This window comes from Halichoerus grypus, chromosome 15, assembly GCF_964656455.1.
Source record: "Halichoerus grypus chromosome 15, mHalGry1.hap1.1, whole genome shotgun sequence".
Classification (NCBI taxonomy): domain Eukaryota; kingdom Metazoa; phylum Chordata; class Mammalia; order Carnivora; family Phocidae; genus Halichoerus; species Halichoerus grypus.
Genome location: NC_135726.1, coordinates 60,657,779 through 60,675,475, shown reverse-complemented (window position 1 = coordinate 60,675,475; position 17,697 = coordinate 60,657,779). Strand labels below are relative to the sequence as shown.

At 45.6% G+C, this 17,697-nt stretch overlaps 1 protein-coding gene and 1 pseudogene across 4 annotated transcripts; one reads left to right on the top strand and one right to left on the bottom strand.

Annotated features, from left to right (window-relative positions):
• Positions 1 to 3,793: 3,793 nt before the first annotated feature.
• ZNF584 (zinc finger protein 584) lies at positions 3,794 to 17,227 on the bottom strand. Of its 4 annotated transcripts, none has more exons than XM_036078649.2 (4): positions 16,677 to 17,227; positions 15,650 to 15,776; positions 6,001 to 6,123; positions 3,794 to 5,390 (listed from the first exon to the last, which is right to left on the bottom strand). In XM_036078649.2, the coding sequence occupies exons 1-4, from the start codon at positions 16,713 to 16,715 to the stop codon at positions 4,384 to 4,386; spliced, it is 1,296 nt and encodes a 431-aa protein (XP_035934542.1). In that variant the 5' UTR covers positions 16,716 to 17,227; the 3' UTR covers positions 3,794 to 4,383. The 4 variants fall into 4 exon arrangements, with proteins under 4 accessions (XP_035934542.1, XP_077919049.1, XP_035934622.1 ...); XM_078062923.1 differs by having other exon boundaries at positions 16,763 to 17,227; XM_036078729.2 differs by lacking the exon at positions 15,650 to 15,776.
• LOC118527644 (dnaJ homolog subfamily A member 1 pseudogene) lies at positions 6,326 to 10,359 on the top strand (annotated as a pseudogene).
• Positions 17,228 to 17,697: the final 470 nt, after the last annotated feature.

Genomic DNA, 17,697 nt, shown 5'->3' with positions numbered 1-17,697 from the left:
GGGAGGAATTTACAGCACTGCCATTAGGGACAAAGGAGCACCACAGTTCTCCATTAGCTGAGGCTCTGCAGGGTAAGGCACGTATAACTTAATCTGAGATCTACAGGGGCCATCTGGGAGCCAGAAACACTGGGTTTGGAGCAGACTGGTAAACTAAAGGGAACTTGGCTATTCTAAAGGTACATCAAAAACTTCCAGATTGGGGTGCCCGGCTGGCTCAGTTGGTAGAGCATGCAACTCTTGTTCTTGAGGTTGTGAGATTGAGCCCCAAGGTGGATGCAGAGATTACTTAAAAATAAAATCTTTATAAAGAAAAAAAAAACCGGGGCGCCTGGGTGGCTCAGTCGTTAAGCGTCTGCCTTCGGCTCAGGTCATTATCCCAGGGTCCTGGGATCGAGCCCCGCATCGGGCTCCCTGCTCCGCGGGAAGCCTGCTTCTCCCTCTCCCACTCCCCCTGCTTGTGTTCCCTCTCTCGCTGTGTCTCTGTCAAATAAATAAATAAATTTAAAAAAAAGAAAAAAAAACCTTCCAGGTGACTCTGGCCAAGTGAGATAAGAGTGAATAACTCAAGACCTGCAGACCTGTGTATCACTCGTAATGGAAATCCAAACAAATGTTTTATGAATTCCTGTATTCTCCCTGAGCTCTTCACCTCATGGCTGTCACCACACAGGAACCTCATCATCAAGAGGATAGAGCTCGGGGCACCTGGGTGGCTCAGTCGTTAAGCATCTGCCTTCGACTCAGGTCATGATCCCAGGGTCCTGGGATTGAGCCCCATATCGGGCTCCCTGCTCTGCGGGAGGCCTGCTTCTCCCCCTCCCACACTCTGTGCTTGTGTTCCCTCTCTCGCTGTGTCTCTCTCTGTCAAATAAATAAAAATCTTTAAAAAAAGAAAAAAGAGGATAGAGCTCATGGTCAGGAGAATGGTTTATGTGAGTAGCCAGAGTTTTAGAGAATCACATAGCCATGGCATTCATTACTCCACTTCTGGTAGCCACCAAGGAAGTCTGTCCTTTTTAAGGGGTGGGGAGACAACATGGTGGAGTTAATATGAGTTTCCCGGATCTCTTGGCTTTCTGGGAAGAGACAGATATTCAGATTTTTATGTGGCTTTTGATTTTATGTTAGAAGCCGTTTCAAAAAACATTTTGTACAGTACAAAGGCAGTTTACCAAAACCTGTGGGTGAGCCATATATGTTCCCCTGGGCCCTTCCATGAGACCTGGGGGAAGAAAGACCAAGAGTTTTCTGACATGAGAGGCTTCGGTGTGCAGTGTCCATCCATACTGCATGGTGGGTGGGAAGGCAGTGCTACTGCCACCTCTTCTCAGGGTGACTTTTCCCAAAAGCCCAGCAGAGACAAGGAATGATAGCCACATTAGAGGTGGAACCCAAGATGGGCTTGCAGTAATCAGATTACAGCAGGGCTGCTCAAGTACTCCCTAGCACAATGAGATGTTTGGGGGAATCCCCCACCCTGCTCAGGCCTCCCTTCCTGGATGTAATGTCTTTTACCAACATGGAGGACTCATGTGGGATCAGAGATAAAGGCCAACTGAGCCACTGAGGATCAAGCCTTCTAAGCAAATGGGGTAGGATAGACACTGGTCATCACAGCTCAATTCTTTGTACAGTGTGGATGGCTGGTTAGACCTCATTAAATGGCCCCCAGCTCATGGTTGAAGAATCTTCTGTGCTTTCCTTGAATAGGCCTGGTCTTCCACTGGGGCTCAGTACACAGCAACAAGTCTGTTGGGGAAGGAAGATGTTTGCCAGCGATGCCAGAACATGCCAGGCAAAGGTCTCATGACTCTGACCTCTGAGCTGTTCTGGATACCAGCCTCTGTGGGGCTCAGTAGTTCCAACACTTCCAGCTCACTCAATCCAGCAGGCCGGTGCCTACAGGGTTTTGACGTGGTCTTTATACTGACACTGCCCATTCTGCCCTCACTAATGATCGTTCTCTGAGCTCCATCCAACAGGAGTTCCCTGCACTTGGACCTTGGCCTGTGACCTCCCCCATGAGGGACACTCTCCACTGTCTTCTCAACCTTTCCCCACTTTGCCACTCCTCCAATTCTGCTGCATTGTTCTCTCCAAGTTGGTGTCAGTTTCTCTCTTCTCTTTGATGCCTGAACCTTTGGCCTGATGCCAGGCCTCTGCTACACACACACACACACACACACACACACACACACACACACGGCCAATAAGCACATGAAAAGTTGCTCAACATCACTAGTCATTAAAGAAATGCAAGTCAAAACTACAGTGAGATACCACTTCACACCCACTAGGGTACCTATGGGAAAACAGACAATAATAAGTGTTGATAAGGAAGTAGAAAAATTGGAATACTCATACACTGCTGTGGAAATATAAAATGGTGCTGCCAATCTGGAAAACAGTTTGGCAATTCCATTTCTATTTATCTACCCAAAAGAAATGAAAACATACTTACGCAAAAACTTGTACTTGAATATTCATAGCAACGTTTTTCATAATACCCAAAAAGTGGAAACAAGAATAATGCCCGGGGCGCCTGGGTGGCTCAGTCGTTAAGTGTCTGCCTTCGGCTCAGGTCATGATCCCAGGGTCCTGGGATCGAGCCCCGCATCAGGCTCTCTGCTCCACAGGAAGCCTGCTTCTACCTCTCACCCACTCCCCCTGCTTGTGTTTCCTCTCTCGCTGTGTCTCTGTCAAATAAATAAATAAAATCTTAAAAAAAAAAGACAAATGCCCAATCAACTGATGAATGAATAAACAAACTGTGGTATATCTACACAATAGAATATTATTTGGCCATAAAAAGGAATGAAGTCCTGATATGTGCTACAACACAGATGAACCTCAAAAATATATTATGCTAGGGGCGCCTGGGTGGCTCAGATGGTTAAGCATCTGCCTTCGGCTCAGGTCATGATCTCAGGGTCCTGGGATTGAGTCCTGCATCGGGCTCCCTGCTCCTTGGAAGCCTGCTTCTCCCTCTGCCTCTCTCTCTCTGTCTCTAATGAATAAATAAAATCTTTTAAAAATATATATATATATTATGCTAAGTGAAAGCCATTCACAGAAAAACATATACTGTGTGATTCCATTTATATGAAATGTCTAAATAAGCAAATATACATAGTCAGACACTTAACTGACTGAGCCACCGAGACACACAAGTTCCCTGACTTTTTAAGCCTGCCTGGGGTTTCTACCCTGTGTGGTCATCACCTCTCCCACCATTGGGGGCGAGGGTGGGGGATCGGGAAGAACCAGTTACAGAAGGCAATAGTGGTTTCCAACCCCAACACATGGCTGAGCACTGTGGTTCAAAGCCCCTCAAGTCTAGGGTCACAGTTCTCTCTCTAAACATGCCTCCAAGTTCTCTTCTTGACAGGAAGCATAATTTTTGGACCAGGGACACATCTACAAACAACACACAAGTTTTGCTGAACTGATATCTTATTGAACTTTTGGGAAATTAGTTTCCAAAATTTTTAAAATCAAAAGACCCCAAAAAACAGAGGATATGGATACATATGTTCATTCAACCACTTCTCTCCCTTGGCAGCAAAAACAATGAAGGCCATGGTGTGCACAGATGCCAGGGGCATTGGCCACATCCCAGGACTGCAGGGTCTTCATTTTAGGACCAGGGTAATGGCCATGAGATGAACATCCTGCTATCCCCAGTAAGGCAACAAAAGTCAGGGACCCCTCCCCACAGAAGCCAGTCCCTCTCTTCAGGGCCCAGTTTTGTTCTCAATCCCTCCACACACAGTGATCAGAACCCCCAATATTAAAAGTGGCTTAAACAATAAAGCTTTTATTACCATACATTCCAGGGAAGTGTGTGACAGTCAGTCCCAGGGGTGGATAAATCCATGACAGGTACCATGTGCGGTGTCAACCGTGTCCATGGAAATGATTAACCTTCTCTGGAAGCCCCCATTAGACACAGCTCAGCTACTCTTGACCAGAGCCTGGTCACAGACATACCTAAACCAGTTGGAGGGGCGGAATGAGGCCCATTCTGGGTTCCACCACTCATGATTCTTTCCTATACAGAGTGGGGACTAAGAGGTCTGCTGTTCCAGAGCACGTTGAGATGACTGATGCACATCTTGAGCACCTGCCAGGTGGTGGAAGTGGGATGGCTTCTATCACAGAAACCAGCAGTGACTTAACGCTGCCAACAACCTGGGCAGGCTGGAGTGCAACCTCGCTCCTGAAAGCTTCCTACACACCTGCCACCCCAGGGCACGTGCTGGGGTAAGCTAGGTGTAGCTTTCAAATGGCTACTCTCCTCAGTCTCCTTTCTGGAGTGAGGCCTTTCATGTTGAACAAGGTGCCCAGCCCTGGCTACAGGCTTTCCAACACCCTGTCTTCTTACGGCCTTTCTCCAGTGTGGACTTTCTTGTGCTGAAGGAGGGTAGAACTGTGTTTGAAGGCTTTCCCACATTCTGTACATTCATAGGCTCTCCCTTCAGTGTGGAACTGCTGGTGCCGATTGCGGTAGGACCTGGTGGTGAAGGTCTTCCCACACAGGCTGCACTCATAGGGCCGTTCTCCAGTGTGAACTTTCCAGTGCTGATACAGGCCAGAGCGGGTCACGTAAGTTTTCCCACATTGCTTGCACTCATAAGGCCTTTCTCCAGTGTGAACTCTCTGGTGAAGAATGAAGCTATGGTTGTATTTAAAGAACTTCCCACATTCCCTGCACTCGTAGGGCCTTTCTCCAATGTGAACTTTCCGGTGCCGAATAAGAGTAGACAGAACGCTGAAGGCTTTCCCACATTCGCTGCACTCATAAGGCCTTTCTCCAGTGTGAATTCTCTGGTGCAGAACAAGTGCATCTTTACGGTTGAAGGTTTTGCCACACTCATCACACTTGAAAGGTTTTATGCCCGTGTGAACCTTCTGGTGCTTCCTCAGTTTAGATGGATAACTGAAGACCTTTCCACACTCATTACACACATGGGATGTTTCTCCAGTGTGAATTTTTTGGTAATTAACATGGGTGGATTTCTCCTTGGGGGCATTTCCAACTTTCAGGCATCTAAAGGGTCTCTCTTTGGGGTGAGTTATCAGATGGTCGAGGAGTGCAAAAGCCTTCAGGAAGGCTTTCCCACAGTCACTGCACTTGAAGGCCTTCTGTGTGGTGTGGAGGCCCTGCTGCTGCTGGCAACTGGAGCTGGGTTGGAAGGCCTCCCCAGGCTTGGTGCTCTTGTGTAGCTTCTCCTTGCTGTGGGTGGCCTGGTGCTGGAGGAGGCCTAAGGTGGTAGGGACGTCCTTTCCAGACTCCCCACACAGAAGGGGCTTCTCTGATAGGTAGACTTTGTAGCTCTTGATCTGCTCTGGAGAGGCTTCCTCATCTTCCAGTCTACATGGACAACCTGAAACAGAGAAAAGCCAGTTACTGAGAGCTGGATTAGAGGGAGGAGACACCTTCATCACAAATACATGTCAGACATACCAAAAAGGAGTCCACAGAATTGCCAGGAGGTTGCTAGGAAAAGTCTGGGTGAGAAAGGGCTGGCCCAGCAGAACAGGGCTCTGCCAGATCACAGAATAGCAAGGACCTCAGTGGGGACGAGGACACAAGATGGGAGCAATGCAGGGAGAAGAGGTGGGATCTCCAAGTCACTCCTTGCAATGGTTTCAAGCAGGGCCTCAGCCGCTGGTGACAGGGAGCACTATGAAGAGGATGTGTTTGCTCCAATGAAAAGACAACTGTAACAGAGTAGCTGGTGTTCAAGTATTATTTAAGGGTATGTACACATCTCAAGTCACCAGTGGACAGCTCTACACTGGCAGAGGCCAGGGACACATAGGTCCTGAGAGTCATGGTAGAGATGGCAAGATCACACAGTGTGTTCAGAAGGGAGAGGAAAGGTGGGAATAGTGTGTGGTCACTGGCCTCAGCACCAAAATGCCAGTGCACACAGACACCCAGCATGCTGTGAGCTCATCACTGAAACCAAGTCATCGCCTAGCCCTACTCACCAGGACCAGGACCCTTCCTGACCTCTGCTCTGCTGCCCAGTGTCAAGTCCACCATGTTGGGCACCCAGAGCTCTTCTTCACTCTCCAGTTGGGCAACCACATGGGACCTTGAAGGTGCAAATCCTAGGAGAGAGAAAGGTAATAAGAGGCCAGCCCAAGCCAAGCCTTGCCCACCTCCCCCCCCCACCAGGAAGCTCATGTCATCATGCCAACCATGAAGGAAACGGAGTATTAGAAAATAAACCTCCTCTGCACATTTAAAAATTTGTTAAGCAGGTAGACCCCATGTTGTGTTTTACCACAATTTATTTTGAAAGAAACTTACATGAAGGTAAACTGACATAAATGAAGTAAAAAGATAGACAAACAATAATAGTTGGAGATTTCAACTTCTAACTTTCAATAATGGACAGAACCACTAGGCAGAAAACAAACAAGCACACAGCACTTGACTAACACTAGAAATCAACTAGACTTAACAGACATCTATATAGCCTGCCACATAACAACAACAGAATATGTATTCTCACATTCTCACGTGCACAGGGAACATTCCCCAGAACAGACCATTTGCTAGGACATAAAAAAGGTCTCAATATATTTCAGAGGACTGAAATCACACAAAGTCTATTCTCTGACCACAAACGAATTAAAATAGCAATCAACAACAGAAAGAAATTTGGGAAACTCACAAATTTATGGAATTTAAATAAAACACTTCTAAATAACCACGAAGAAAACTACAAAGCACTTTGAGATGAATGAAAATGAAAACACAACATACCAAAAGTAATGGGACATAGCAGTTCTTGGAGGGAAAATCAGAGCTAAAAGAACTCCATGCTGTTTTACTCATAACACTTCTTTTTTTTTTTTTTTAAGATTTTGTTTATTTGAGAGAGACAGCAGAAGCAGGGGGAGAGGGAGAGGGAGAAGCAGACTCCATGCTGAGCAGGGAGTCTGACGTGGGGCTCCATCCCAGGACCCTGGGATCATGACCTCAGCCAAAGGCAGATGCTTAACCGACTGAGCCACCCAGGCGCCCCTACTCATAACACCAAATGTGGGTAAGGTGTAGGGCGGATGTTCCACACCACTTCTCCAACTCTCAGACACCAACGTGCTGTCCAAGGATTCAATTAAATTCTGATACTAACTACCTGGAATCAGCATCAGATCCCGCAGGTTAAGGGCTCAGTCTCACAAGACTGCCCCTACTTCAGACAACAGTTGGATGTCCCAGACTCCCATTCTTCTGACCAACTGGCTATAAATCAGGGATTCCCACAATTATTGATCCCTTCTCAAGCTCACAGAACTGAGGAAAAGAGTTTACTTAGTATTACCAGATTATTATAAAGTATACAACTCAGGAACAGCCCAATGGAAGAGATGCAAAGGGCAAAGTATAACAGGGGTGGAGATGGGAGTGGGGGGTGAGGAAGCAGAGGGTAAGACGGCATCCATGCCCTCAAATGGCACCACTTTCTCAGCAACCTAGAAGCTCTCTGAACCCTGTTATTTAGGAGTTTCTATGGAGATTTCATTATGATGTATAATTAGTTAAATCATTGGCCACTGGTGATTGGTTCAGTCTCCAGCCCCTCTACTCTCCCCAGAGGCTGGGGAGACTGGGGGACTGGAAGGATGGGGGTGGGGGTAGCTCAAAATCCAACCTTCCTATCATGCCCTGGTGTTTTTGGTGGCCACTTCCTATCCTGAAGCTATCTAGGAGCTCCCACCCACCAGTCATTCCATTAGCACACAAAAGACACTCTTACCACTTCAGAGACTCCAAGTGTTTTAGGAGCTGTGCTAGGAATTGGGGATAAAGACAAAATATTTATTTCTTATTATGTCACAGCACCCATATTTAAAAAGATCTCAAACCAATAGCCTAACTTTAGGCCTCAAGAAATAGGAAAAAGAAAAGCGACTAAACTCAAAGCTAGCAGAATGAAGGAAATGATAACGAGCAGAGATAAATGAAATAGAGATTAGAAAAGGAGAATCAATAAAACCAAAATTAGGATCTTTGAAAAGATCAACAAAATTGAAAAACTGCTACCTAGACTGACAAGAAAAAAATAGAAGAATCAATTTATTAAAAACAGGAATGAAAAAGGGGACATCACTAACTAAGAGAAAGGATTGTAAGGAAATACTATGAACAACTGTACATATGCCCACAAATTAGGTAACTTAGATAAAATGGACAAATTACTGGGAACTTTCCAGAACGCTCGGTGAGACGCAGAGGAGCGGCGGCTGCCTGAGCTGCGCCCAGCAACGCGCTCCTTCCCACTTCCCCACACCGGCCTCGGCCCTCTCACCAGCTGTAGAAAATGTGAAAGAAACCACTTACTACGATGTTTTGGGGGTCAAACCCAATGCCACCCAAGAGGAATTGCAAAAGGCCTACAGGAAACTGGCCTTGAAGTACCACCCTGATAAGAATCCAAATGAAGGAGAGAAGTTTAAGATTTCTCAAGCTTACGAAGTACTCTCTGATGCAAAGAAAAGGGAATTATATGACAAAGGAGAACAGGCAATTAAAGAAGGTGGAGCTGGTGGTGGTTTTGGCTCCCCCATGGGCATCTTTGATATGTTTTTTGGAGGAGGAGGAAGGATGCAGAGATAAAGGAGAGGTAAAAATATTGTGTATCAGTTCTCAGTAACCTTAGAAGATTTATATAATGGTGCAACAAGAAAACTAGCTTTGCAAAAGAATGTGATTTGCAATAAATGTGAAGGCCGAGGTGGTAAGAAAGGAGCAGTCGAATGTTGTCCCAGTTGCCAAGGTACTGGAATGCAAATAAGAATTCATCAGATAGGACCTGGAATGGTTCAGCAAATTCAATCTGTGTGCATGGATTGCCAGGTCCATGGGGAACGGATCAGTCCCAAAGATAGATGTAAAAGCTGCAATGCAAGGAAGACAGTTCAAGAGAAGAAGATTCTAGAAGTTCATATTGACAACGGCATGAAGGATGGCCAGAAGATAACATTCCATGGAGAAGGAGACCAAGAACCACGACTGGAACCAGGAGATATTATCATTATTTTAGATCAGAAGGACCACGCTGTTTTTACTTGGCAAGGAGAAGACCTTTTCATGTGTATGGACATACAGCTGGTTGAAGCACTGTGTGGCTTTCAAAAGCCAATATCTACTCTTTTTTTTTTTTTTTAAGATTTTATTTATTTATTTGACAGAGGGAGACACAGCGAGAGAGGGAACACAAGCAGGGGGAGTGGGAGAGGGAGAAGCAGGCTTCCCGCTGAGCAGGGAGACCGATGTGGGGCTCGATCCCAGGACTCTGGGATCATGACATGAGCCGAAGGCAGACGCTTAACAGGCTCCCCGCCAATATCTACTCTTGACAACCGAACCATCGTCATCACCTCTCTCCCAGGTCAAATTGTCAAGCATGGAGACATCAAGTGTGTGCTAAATGAAGGCATGCCAATTTATCATAGACCATATGAGAAGGGTCGCCTAATCATCGAATTTAAGGTAAACTTTCCTGAGAATGGCTTTCTCTCTCCTGACAAACTCTCTTTGCTGGAAAAACTCCTACCTGAGAGGAAGGAAGTAGAAGAGATTGATGAAATGGACCAGGTAGAACTGGTGGACTTCGATCCAAATCAGGAAAGACGACACCATTAAAATGGGGAAGCCTGTGAGGAGATGAACATCATCCTGGGGTGGTGTTCAGTGTCAGACCTCTTAATGAGGCCAGTGAATAACACTGCTGGCATTTTATATGCAGTAGTGAATGAGTGAAGGACTATAATCATAGCTGACTACTTGCTATTGTTTTTGTTTTAATATTCAACTATAGTAGTGTTTTAAAAGTTAAATGAAGAATAATCTCAGGGCGCCTGGGTGGCTCAGTCGTTAAGCGTCTGCCTTCGGCTCAGGTCATGATCCCGGGGTCCTGGGATCGAGTCCCACATCGGGCTCCCTGCTCTGCGGGAAGCCTGCTTCTCCCTCTCCCACTCCCCCTGCTTGTGTTCCTGCTCTCGCTATGTCTCTCTCTGTCAAAAAAATAAATAAAATCTTTAAAAAAAAAAAAAAAAAAAAAAAAAAGAATAATCTCAAATATAAAAGCTCAAAAAAAAAAAGGACAAATTACTAAAAAAGACACAAACTACCAAAATTGACTCTCAAGAAGAAATAGAAAGTCTAATTATACTTAAAAACAAACAAAACAAAAAAAACTTCCCCCCACAGGAGTGAAAAAAAAAAAAAAAAAAAAAAAGATTAGACCCAGAAGGGTTTCACTGATGAATATTAACACTGAAATAAGAATTAGCACAAATACTTCACACGCTCTTCCAGAAAACAGAAGAAAAGGGAACATTTCCCAACTCATCCATTGAGGCCAAAATTACCCTCATGCTCAATCGAAATAAAGACATTATGAGAAAACTATACATTGATAGCTCTTATGAATATAGATGCAAAACTCAACAAAATACTAGTAAACCAAATCCAGAAATACATAAAAGGGTTATAAACTATGACAGAGTGGAATTTGTCTTAGTAATGCAAGGTTGAACATATGAAAACCAATTAAGGTAATATACGGTGTTAACAGAATAGAGGATAAAAATCACATGACCATTTCAATAGATACGGGAAAGCACTAGACAAAATCTAATGATCTTTCATGATTAATGCACTCAACAAACTAAGAAAAGAAGGGAACTTCCTCACCTATAAAGGGCAACTGCAAAAAACCTACAGCTAACATCATACTTACTAGTGAAAGACTAAATGCTTTTCTCATAAGACTGGGAAGAAGACAAGGATGTCTACTCTCACCAATTCTATTCAGTAAGTACTGAAGGTTCTAACCAGGTCAGTTAAGCAAAGGAAGAGGTAAAAATATATGTATTTGCAGATGACATGATGTCATGTATATGGACAGTTATCAAGGAGTCCACAAAAAAAACAAAACAAAACTATTAGAGCTATCCATCCCAAAGCTACAGAATACACATTCTTCTCTAGTGCACATGGAACATTCTACAGAATAGATCACATCCTGGGTCACAAATTAGGTCTCAACCGGTAAAAAGATTGGGATCATTCCCTGTATATTTTCAGACCACAATGCTTTGAAACTCAAACTCAATCACAAGAGGAAAGTTGGAAAGAACTCAAATACATGGAGGCTAAAGAGCATCCTACTAAAGAATGAATGAGTCAACCAGGAAATTAAAGAAGAATTTTAAAAATTCATGGAAACAAATGAAAATGAAAACACAACTGTTCAAAATCTTTGGGATGCAGCAGAGGTGGTCCTAAGAGGGACGTATATAGCAATACAAGCCTTTCTCAAGAAACAAGAAAGATCTCAAATACACAACCTAACTCTACACCTAAAGGAGCTGGAGAAAGAAAAGCAGATAAAGCCTAAACCCAGCAGGAGAAGAGAAATAATAAAGATCAGAGCAGAAATCAATGAAACAGAAACCAAAAGAACAGTAGAGCAGATCAACAAAACTAGGAGCTGGTTCTTTGAAAGAATTAATAAGATTGATAAACCCCTGGCCAGACTTATCAAAAATAAAAGAGAAAGGACCCAAATAAATAAAATCATGAATGAAAGAGGAGAGATCACAACCAACACCAAAGAAATACAAACAATTATAAGAACATATTATGAGCAACTATATGCCAACAAATTAGACAATCTGGAAGAAATGGATGCATTCCTAGAGACATATAAGCTACCAAAACTGAACCAGGAAGAAATAGAAAACCTCAACAGACCCATAACCAGCAAGGAAATTGAAGCAGTAATCAAAAATCTCCCAAAAGGGACGCCTGGGTGGCTCAGATGGTTAGGCGTCTGCCTTCAGCTCAGGTCCTGGGATCGAGCCCCACATCGGGCTCCTGACTCGGCGGGGAGCCTGCTTCTCCCTCTCCCTCTGCTTCTCCTCTTGCTCATGCTCTCTCTCTCTCTGTGTCTCTGTGTCTCAAATGAATAAATAAAATCTTAAAAAAAAAAAAAAAAAAAAAGCTCCCAACAAACAAGAGCCCAGGGCCAGATGGCTTCCCAGGGGAATTCTACCAAACATTTAAAGAAGATTTAATACCCATTCTTCTGAAACTGTTCCAAAAAATAGAAATGGAAGGAAATCTTCCACACTCATTTTATGAGGCCAGCATTACCTTGATCCCAAAACCAGACAAAGACCCCACCAAAAGGAGAGTTACAGACCAATATCCCTGATGAACATGGATGCAAAAATTCTCACCAAAATACTAGCCAATAGGATCCAACAGTACATTAAAAGGATTATTCACCACGATCAAGTGGGATTTATTCTTGGGTGCAAAGCTGGTTCAACATTAGCAAATCAGTCAATGATATACACTACATTAATAAAAGAAAGCACAAGAACCATAGGATACTCTCAATAGATGCAGAAAAAGCATTTGACAAAATACAGCATACTTTCTTGATTAAAACTCTTCACAGTGTAGCAATAAAGGGTACATACCTCAATATCATAAAAGCCATCTATGAAAAACCCACAGCGAAGATCATTCTCAATGGGGAAAAACTGAGAGCTTTCCCACTAAGGTCAGGAACACGGCAGGGACGTCCACTATCACCACTGCTATTCAACATAGTATTAGAAGGCCTAGCCTCAGCAATTAGACAACAAAAAGAAATAAAAGGCATCCGAATCGACAAAGAAGTCGAACTCTCATTCTTTGCAGATGATATGATACTTTATGTGGAAAACCAAAAAGACTCCACCCCCAAACTGCTAGAACTCATACAGGAATTCAATAAAGTGGCAGGATATAAAATCAATGCACAGAAATCAGTGGCATTTCTATACACCACCACCGAGACAGAAGAAAGAGAAATTAAGGAGTCGATCCCATTTACCATTGCACCCAAAACCGTAAGATACCTAGGAATAAGTCTAACCACAGAGGCAAAGAATCTGTACTCAGAAAACTATGGAATACTCATGAAAGAAATTGAGGAAGACACAAAGAAATGGAAAAACATTCCATGCTCACGGATTTGAAGAATACTGTGAAAATGAAAATGTCTATGCTACCTACAGCAATCTACACATTCAATGCAATCCCTATCAAAATACCATCAACTTTTTTCAGAGAAATGGAACAAATAATCCTAAAATTTGTATGGAACCAGAAAAGACCCCAAATAGCCAGAGGAATGTTGAAAAAGAAAACCAAAGCTGGTGGCATCACAATTCCGGACTTCCAGCTCTATTACAAAGTTGTAATCATCAAGACAGTATGATACTGGCATAAAAACAGACACATAGATCAACGGAACAGAATAGAGAACTCAGAAATGGACTCTCAACTCTACGGTTAACTAATCTTCGACAAAGCAGTAAAGAATATCCAATGGAAAAAAGACAGTTTCTTCAACAAATGGTGTTGGGAATATTGGACAGCCACATGCAGAAGAACGAAATTGGACCATTTCCTTACACCACACACAAAAATAGACTCAAAATGGATGAAAGACCTAAATGTGAGACAGGAATCCATCAAAATCCTTGAGGAGAACACAGGCAGCGACCTCTTTGACCTCGGCTGTGCAACTTCTTCCTGGACACATCACCAAAGGCAAGGGAAGCAAGGGTAAAAATGAACTATTGGGACTTCATCAAGATAAAAAGCTTTTGCACAGCAAAGGAAACAGTCAACAAAACCAAAAGACAACTGGCAGAACGGGAGAAGATACTTGCAAATGACATAACAGAAAAAGGGCTAGTACCCAAAATCTATAAATAACTTACCAAACTCAACACCCAAGGAACAAATAATGCAAACAAGTAATGGGCAGAAGACATGCACAGACATTTCTCCAAAGAAGACATCAAAATGGACAATAGACATATAGTGCTCAACAGCACTCAGTATCAGGGAAATACAAACCAAAACCACAATGAGATACCACCTCACACCAGTCAGAATGGCTAAAATTAGCAAGTCAGGAAACGACAGAGGTTGGCAAGGATTCAGAGAAAGGAGAACCCTCCTACACTGTTGGTGGGAATGCAAGCTGGTGTGGCCTCTCTGGGAAACAGTATGGAGGTTCCTCAAAAAGTTGAAAATAGAGCTACCCTATGACCCACCAATTGCACTACTGGGTATTTACCCCAAAGATACAAATGTAGTGATCTGAAGGGGCACCTGCACCCCAATGTTTATAACAGCAATGTCCACAAAGCCAAACTATGGAAAGAGTCCAGATGTCCATCGACAGATGAATGGATAAAGAAGATGTGGTATATATATACAATGGAATATTATGCAGCCATCAAAAAAATGAAACCTTACCATTTGCAACGATGTGGATGGAACTAGAGGGTATTATGCTAAGCGAAATAAATTAATCAGAGAAAGACAATTATCATACAATCTCATGGATATGTGGAATTTGAGAAACAAGGCAGAGGATCATAGGGGAAGAGAGGAAAAAATGAAACAAGAAGAAACCAGAGAGGGAAACAAACCATAAGAGACTCTTAATCTCAGCAAACAAACTGAGGGTTGCTGGAGTAGAGGGGGGTGGGAGGGATGGGGTGGCTGCGTGATGGACATTGGGGAGGGTATGTGTTGTGGTGAGCGATGTGTATTGTGTAAGACTGATGAATCACAGACCTGTACTCCTGAAATAAATAATACATTATATGTTAATAATAATTAAAAAATGAAATATGACTTTAAAAAAACTATTAGAACTGGGTGCCTGGGTGGCTCAGTTGGTTAAGCGACTGCCTTCGGCTCAGGTCATGATCCTGGAGTCCCTGGATCGAATCCCGCATCGGGCTCCCTGCTCGGTGGGGAGCCTGCTTCTCCCTCTGACCCTCCCCCATCTCATGTGCTCTCTCTCATTCTCTCTGTCTCAAATAAATAAATAAAATCTTTAAAAAAAAAAAAAAAAAAAACTATTAGAACTAATAAATGAGTTTAGCAAGGTTATAGGACACAAAAATCAGTATACAAAAATCTCTATTTTTATATACTAGCACTGAAAAATCTAAAATGAAATTAAGACAACAATTCCACTTAAAATTGCATCAAAAGGAATAATCTACCTAGGAATAAATTTAGGCTTGTACGCTGAAAACTACAAAACGTTGAAAAAACTTAAAGAAGACTAAATAAATGGAAAGATATCTCATGTTCATGAATTGAAAGATATTAAGATAACAATACTCCCCAAATTGATCTACTAATTCGAATTCATGGGTCAAGTTTGGCCCAGGGAGAGCCCTATAAAAATCTCCTTTGAAGGAAGGCAACACCCAGAGCACAGAGGGGCCATGACTTCAGCAGAGTCACAGAGAGAAGGAGGGTTGAGTGGAATCTGTTGGGCAAACTGTAAATACCTGCATCCCAAGCCCTACTCCGGGAGGCTATAGTGCAACAGCTGTTGAGGCTGCTAACAAGGCTGCTAAGAAGGAGGCAGAGGAAGAACACACAGCCCAATGCCAGTACCCATAGCTCCAACCACAGGGAACCTGGGAAGGAAACAGCCTCTGTGGTGGGGCTTTAGGATGCACACACCTTCCTATGGGGAAAAGGCAGAGGTGGTCAGTCTGCTGCGGAAGAGTGTGAGAGACTTACCCAGCGAGCCAATAAGTGCAAAGTTCTCTAGCATCACATCACGGTACAGGCTCCTCTGGGTCAGATTAAGGAGCCCCCACTCCTCCCGGGAGAAATACACAGCCACATCCTCAAAGGTCACCAAGCCCTGTAATGATTGATTCAACTGAGCCTTAGGGGTCAACAGTGGGCAGAAGAGCCAACCAAAACATGGACAAAGGAACACATCCATGCCCTTGATCAGTGTCTCGGGGTCCTGCCACATGTCTCACTGACATCATCTTTCCCTCTGAGCCCTAAACCCCCATTCCCACTCGAGGCAAACCCTCTACCTCCCTCCTCTTAAGACCCTTACCTCAGAGGACTGCCAGGGCCCCAGTTCCGTTGGTGCCTCTCCTCAGTTACTACTGGACTCTGCATCCTGCCCAGAGCAATAGGCTGGTGACCAGACAGATGCCATCTCTGTTCCAGCCAGACACACAGGTCCCACCCTACCTCCTATCAGCCAATTCCCTCTATGGCTCAGAGATCACCTCCCAGTGGCAACCGCACCTATGCTCACCCTTCTCTCTTACACCCCAGTACCTGGTCCCAGACCTTCCAGTTTGCCCTCCTGCCTGACATGCACGTGAGTCTTTGTACCACAGCACGTTACAGCTCCACACCCCCAGCCCAGTCTCACCGGTTCACCCCATTGGCAACTCACTGGAACCCCTCACATGCTCGTTCTGCACACGGTGTCTCCAGAGTGACACCACTGAGAGCGGCCACAATCCCATCCTGCCCCAGTCGAGCCCCACTCCTTCATGGTCATTGCTACGAGCATCCCCTTAGCACTGTAGCTCTGTACTGAAGACCTCCCCACCCGGACCTGTTCCTGCTTCAGCCCTCAGCTGGCCAAAGCACACACGGACCTCCGAGACCCCGGGCCCTCTCCCACCTCTGCTTCACCTGCCACAGCCTTCCCCGCTTCTCCTGAGCTCATTCAGAACCCGGACCCACTGGGTGGGGACCGGGGTTCTCAGAGCCTGGGGCACCTTCCACTCACCGGCGCCTCCTCGGCCAAAGGAAGCTGTGGGCGGAGCATGGCCGCGGCAGGCGCCGAATTTCGGCCTATTCAGCTGAACTCCGTACCTCCCACCCGCTTTGGGCGCAGGAGCCTCCGGCCGACCGTGGAACCTTCGAAGCTAGGACTAAAATGTGCCCAAGGACCAGGAAGCCGCCCGTGGGAGGCCCAGACCCTCCGGCGCCCGTTCCGCAGGGGGCAACACCGAGTCTCAGGCAGAGGGGGTCAGTCCGGGCAGTCACAGCGCGTGCACAGGCGCGACGGGGGTCCCGCCCCTGTCCTCCGCGGAGCGGCCTCTAAAGCAAATCGGCCCGCCGCGCAGCTCTGGAGATACTCGTCCCGACCCACAGCGGCAAAAGGAGCACCTCGAGGGCAACGCCGGAAGTCCGGCCGCCTCAGCTACCTCCATTAACTTAGCCGCCGCGTCACTTTAGGACCTCATTTCCCAGCTCCCCTCGCGGTGCCGCTTGCTCGTTGCCAAGGCGACGGGGGAGGGCGCGGCTGGGCGCTCGTGCCGATGGAACCAATGACGGCCCAAGACAGGAGCGCTGTGGCGAGCCGCGCCGATGGAGGAGGGACTTCCGGCGCCGGACTCCTCCCTCGGAGCCACACCCGGGGGACGGAGCGCGTCGCTGCGTGGTGGTCGGAGTCTGAGAGGCTCCTGGGAGCCGAGGAAGCGGGAGTAGGGGGGTGTGAGAGTGAGCACCGCACTGTGTGCGCGCCGTGAGCGCAGCAAGTGCTCCGAGCCTGGTGTCCCAGGCCGTAGAGAGGTGACACCTTCGGGCCTCACCTCCGTCAAAGCCCGTCGTGCGCGCGACCGCCCGTGAGTCATCCCGCTTGACGCTGTGTCTGCTTCACAGAGCAGGAGACGGAGCTCGGAAAACACTCTCCAGGGGCGTCTGGGCGGCTCAGTCGTTAAGCGTCTGCCTTCAATTCAGGTCATGATCTCAGAGTCCTGGGATCGAGACCCGCATCGGGCTCCCTGCTCCGCGGGAAGCCTGCT

Bases quoted from the DNA above. Each gene is read 5' to 3' on its own strand.
- ZNF584 (XM_036078649.2), bottom strand. From the start codon at position 16,715: ATGCTCCGCCCACAGCTTCCTTTGGCCGAGGAGGCGCCG. The intron at 6,124-15,649 runs GTAAGTCTCTCA...TCTCTCTCCTAG, and splicing joins TGCACTTATTGGCTCGCTGG to GATTTGCACCTTCAAGGTCC. The intron at 5,391-6,000 runs GTGAGTAGGGCT...TCTCTGTTTCAG, and splicing joins CAGGAAGGGTCCTGGTCCTG to GTTGTCCATGTAGACTGGAA.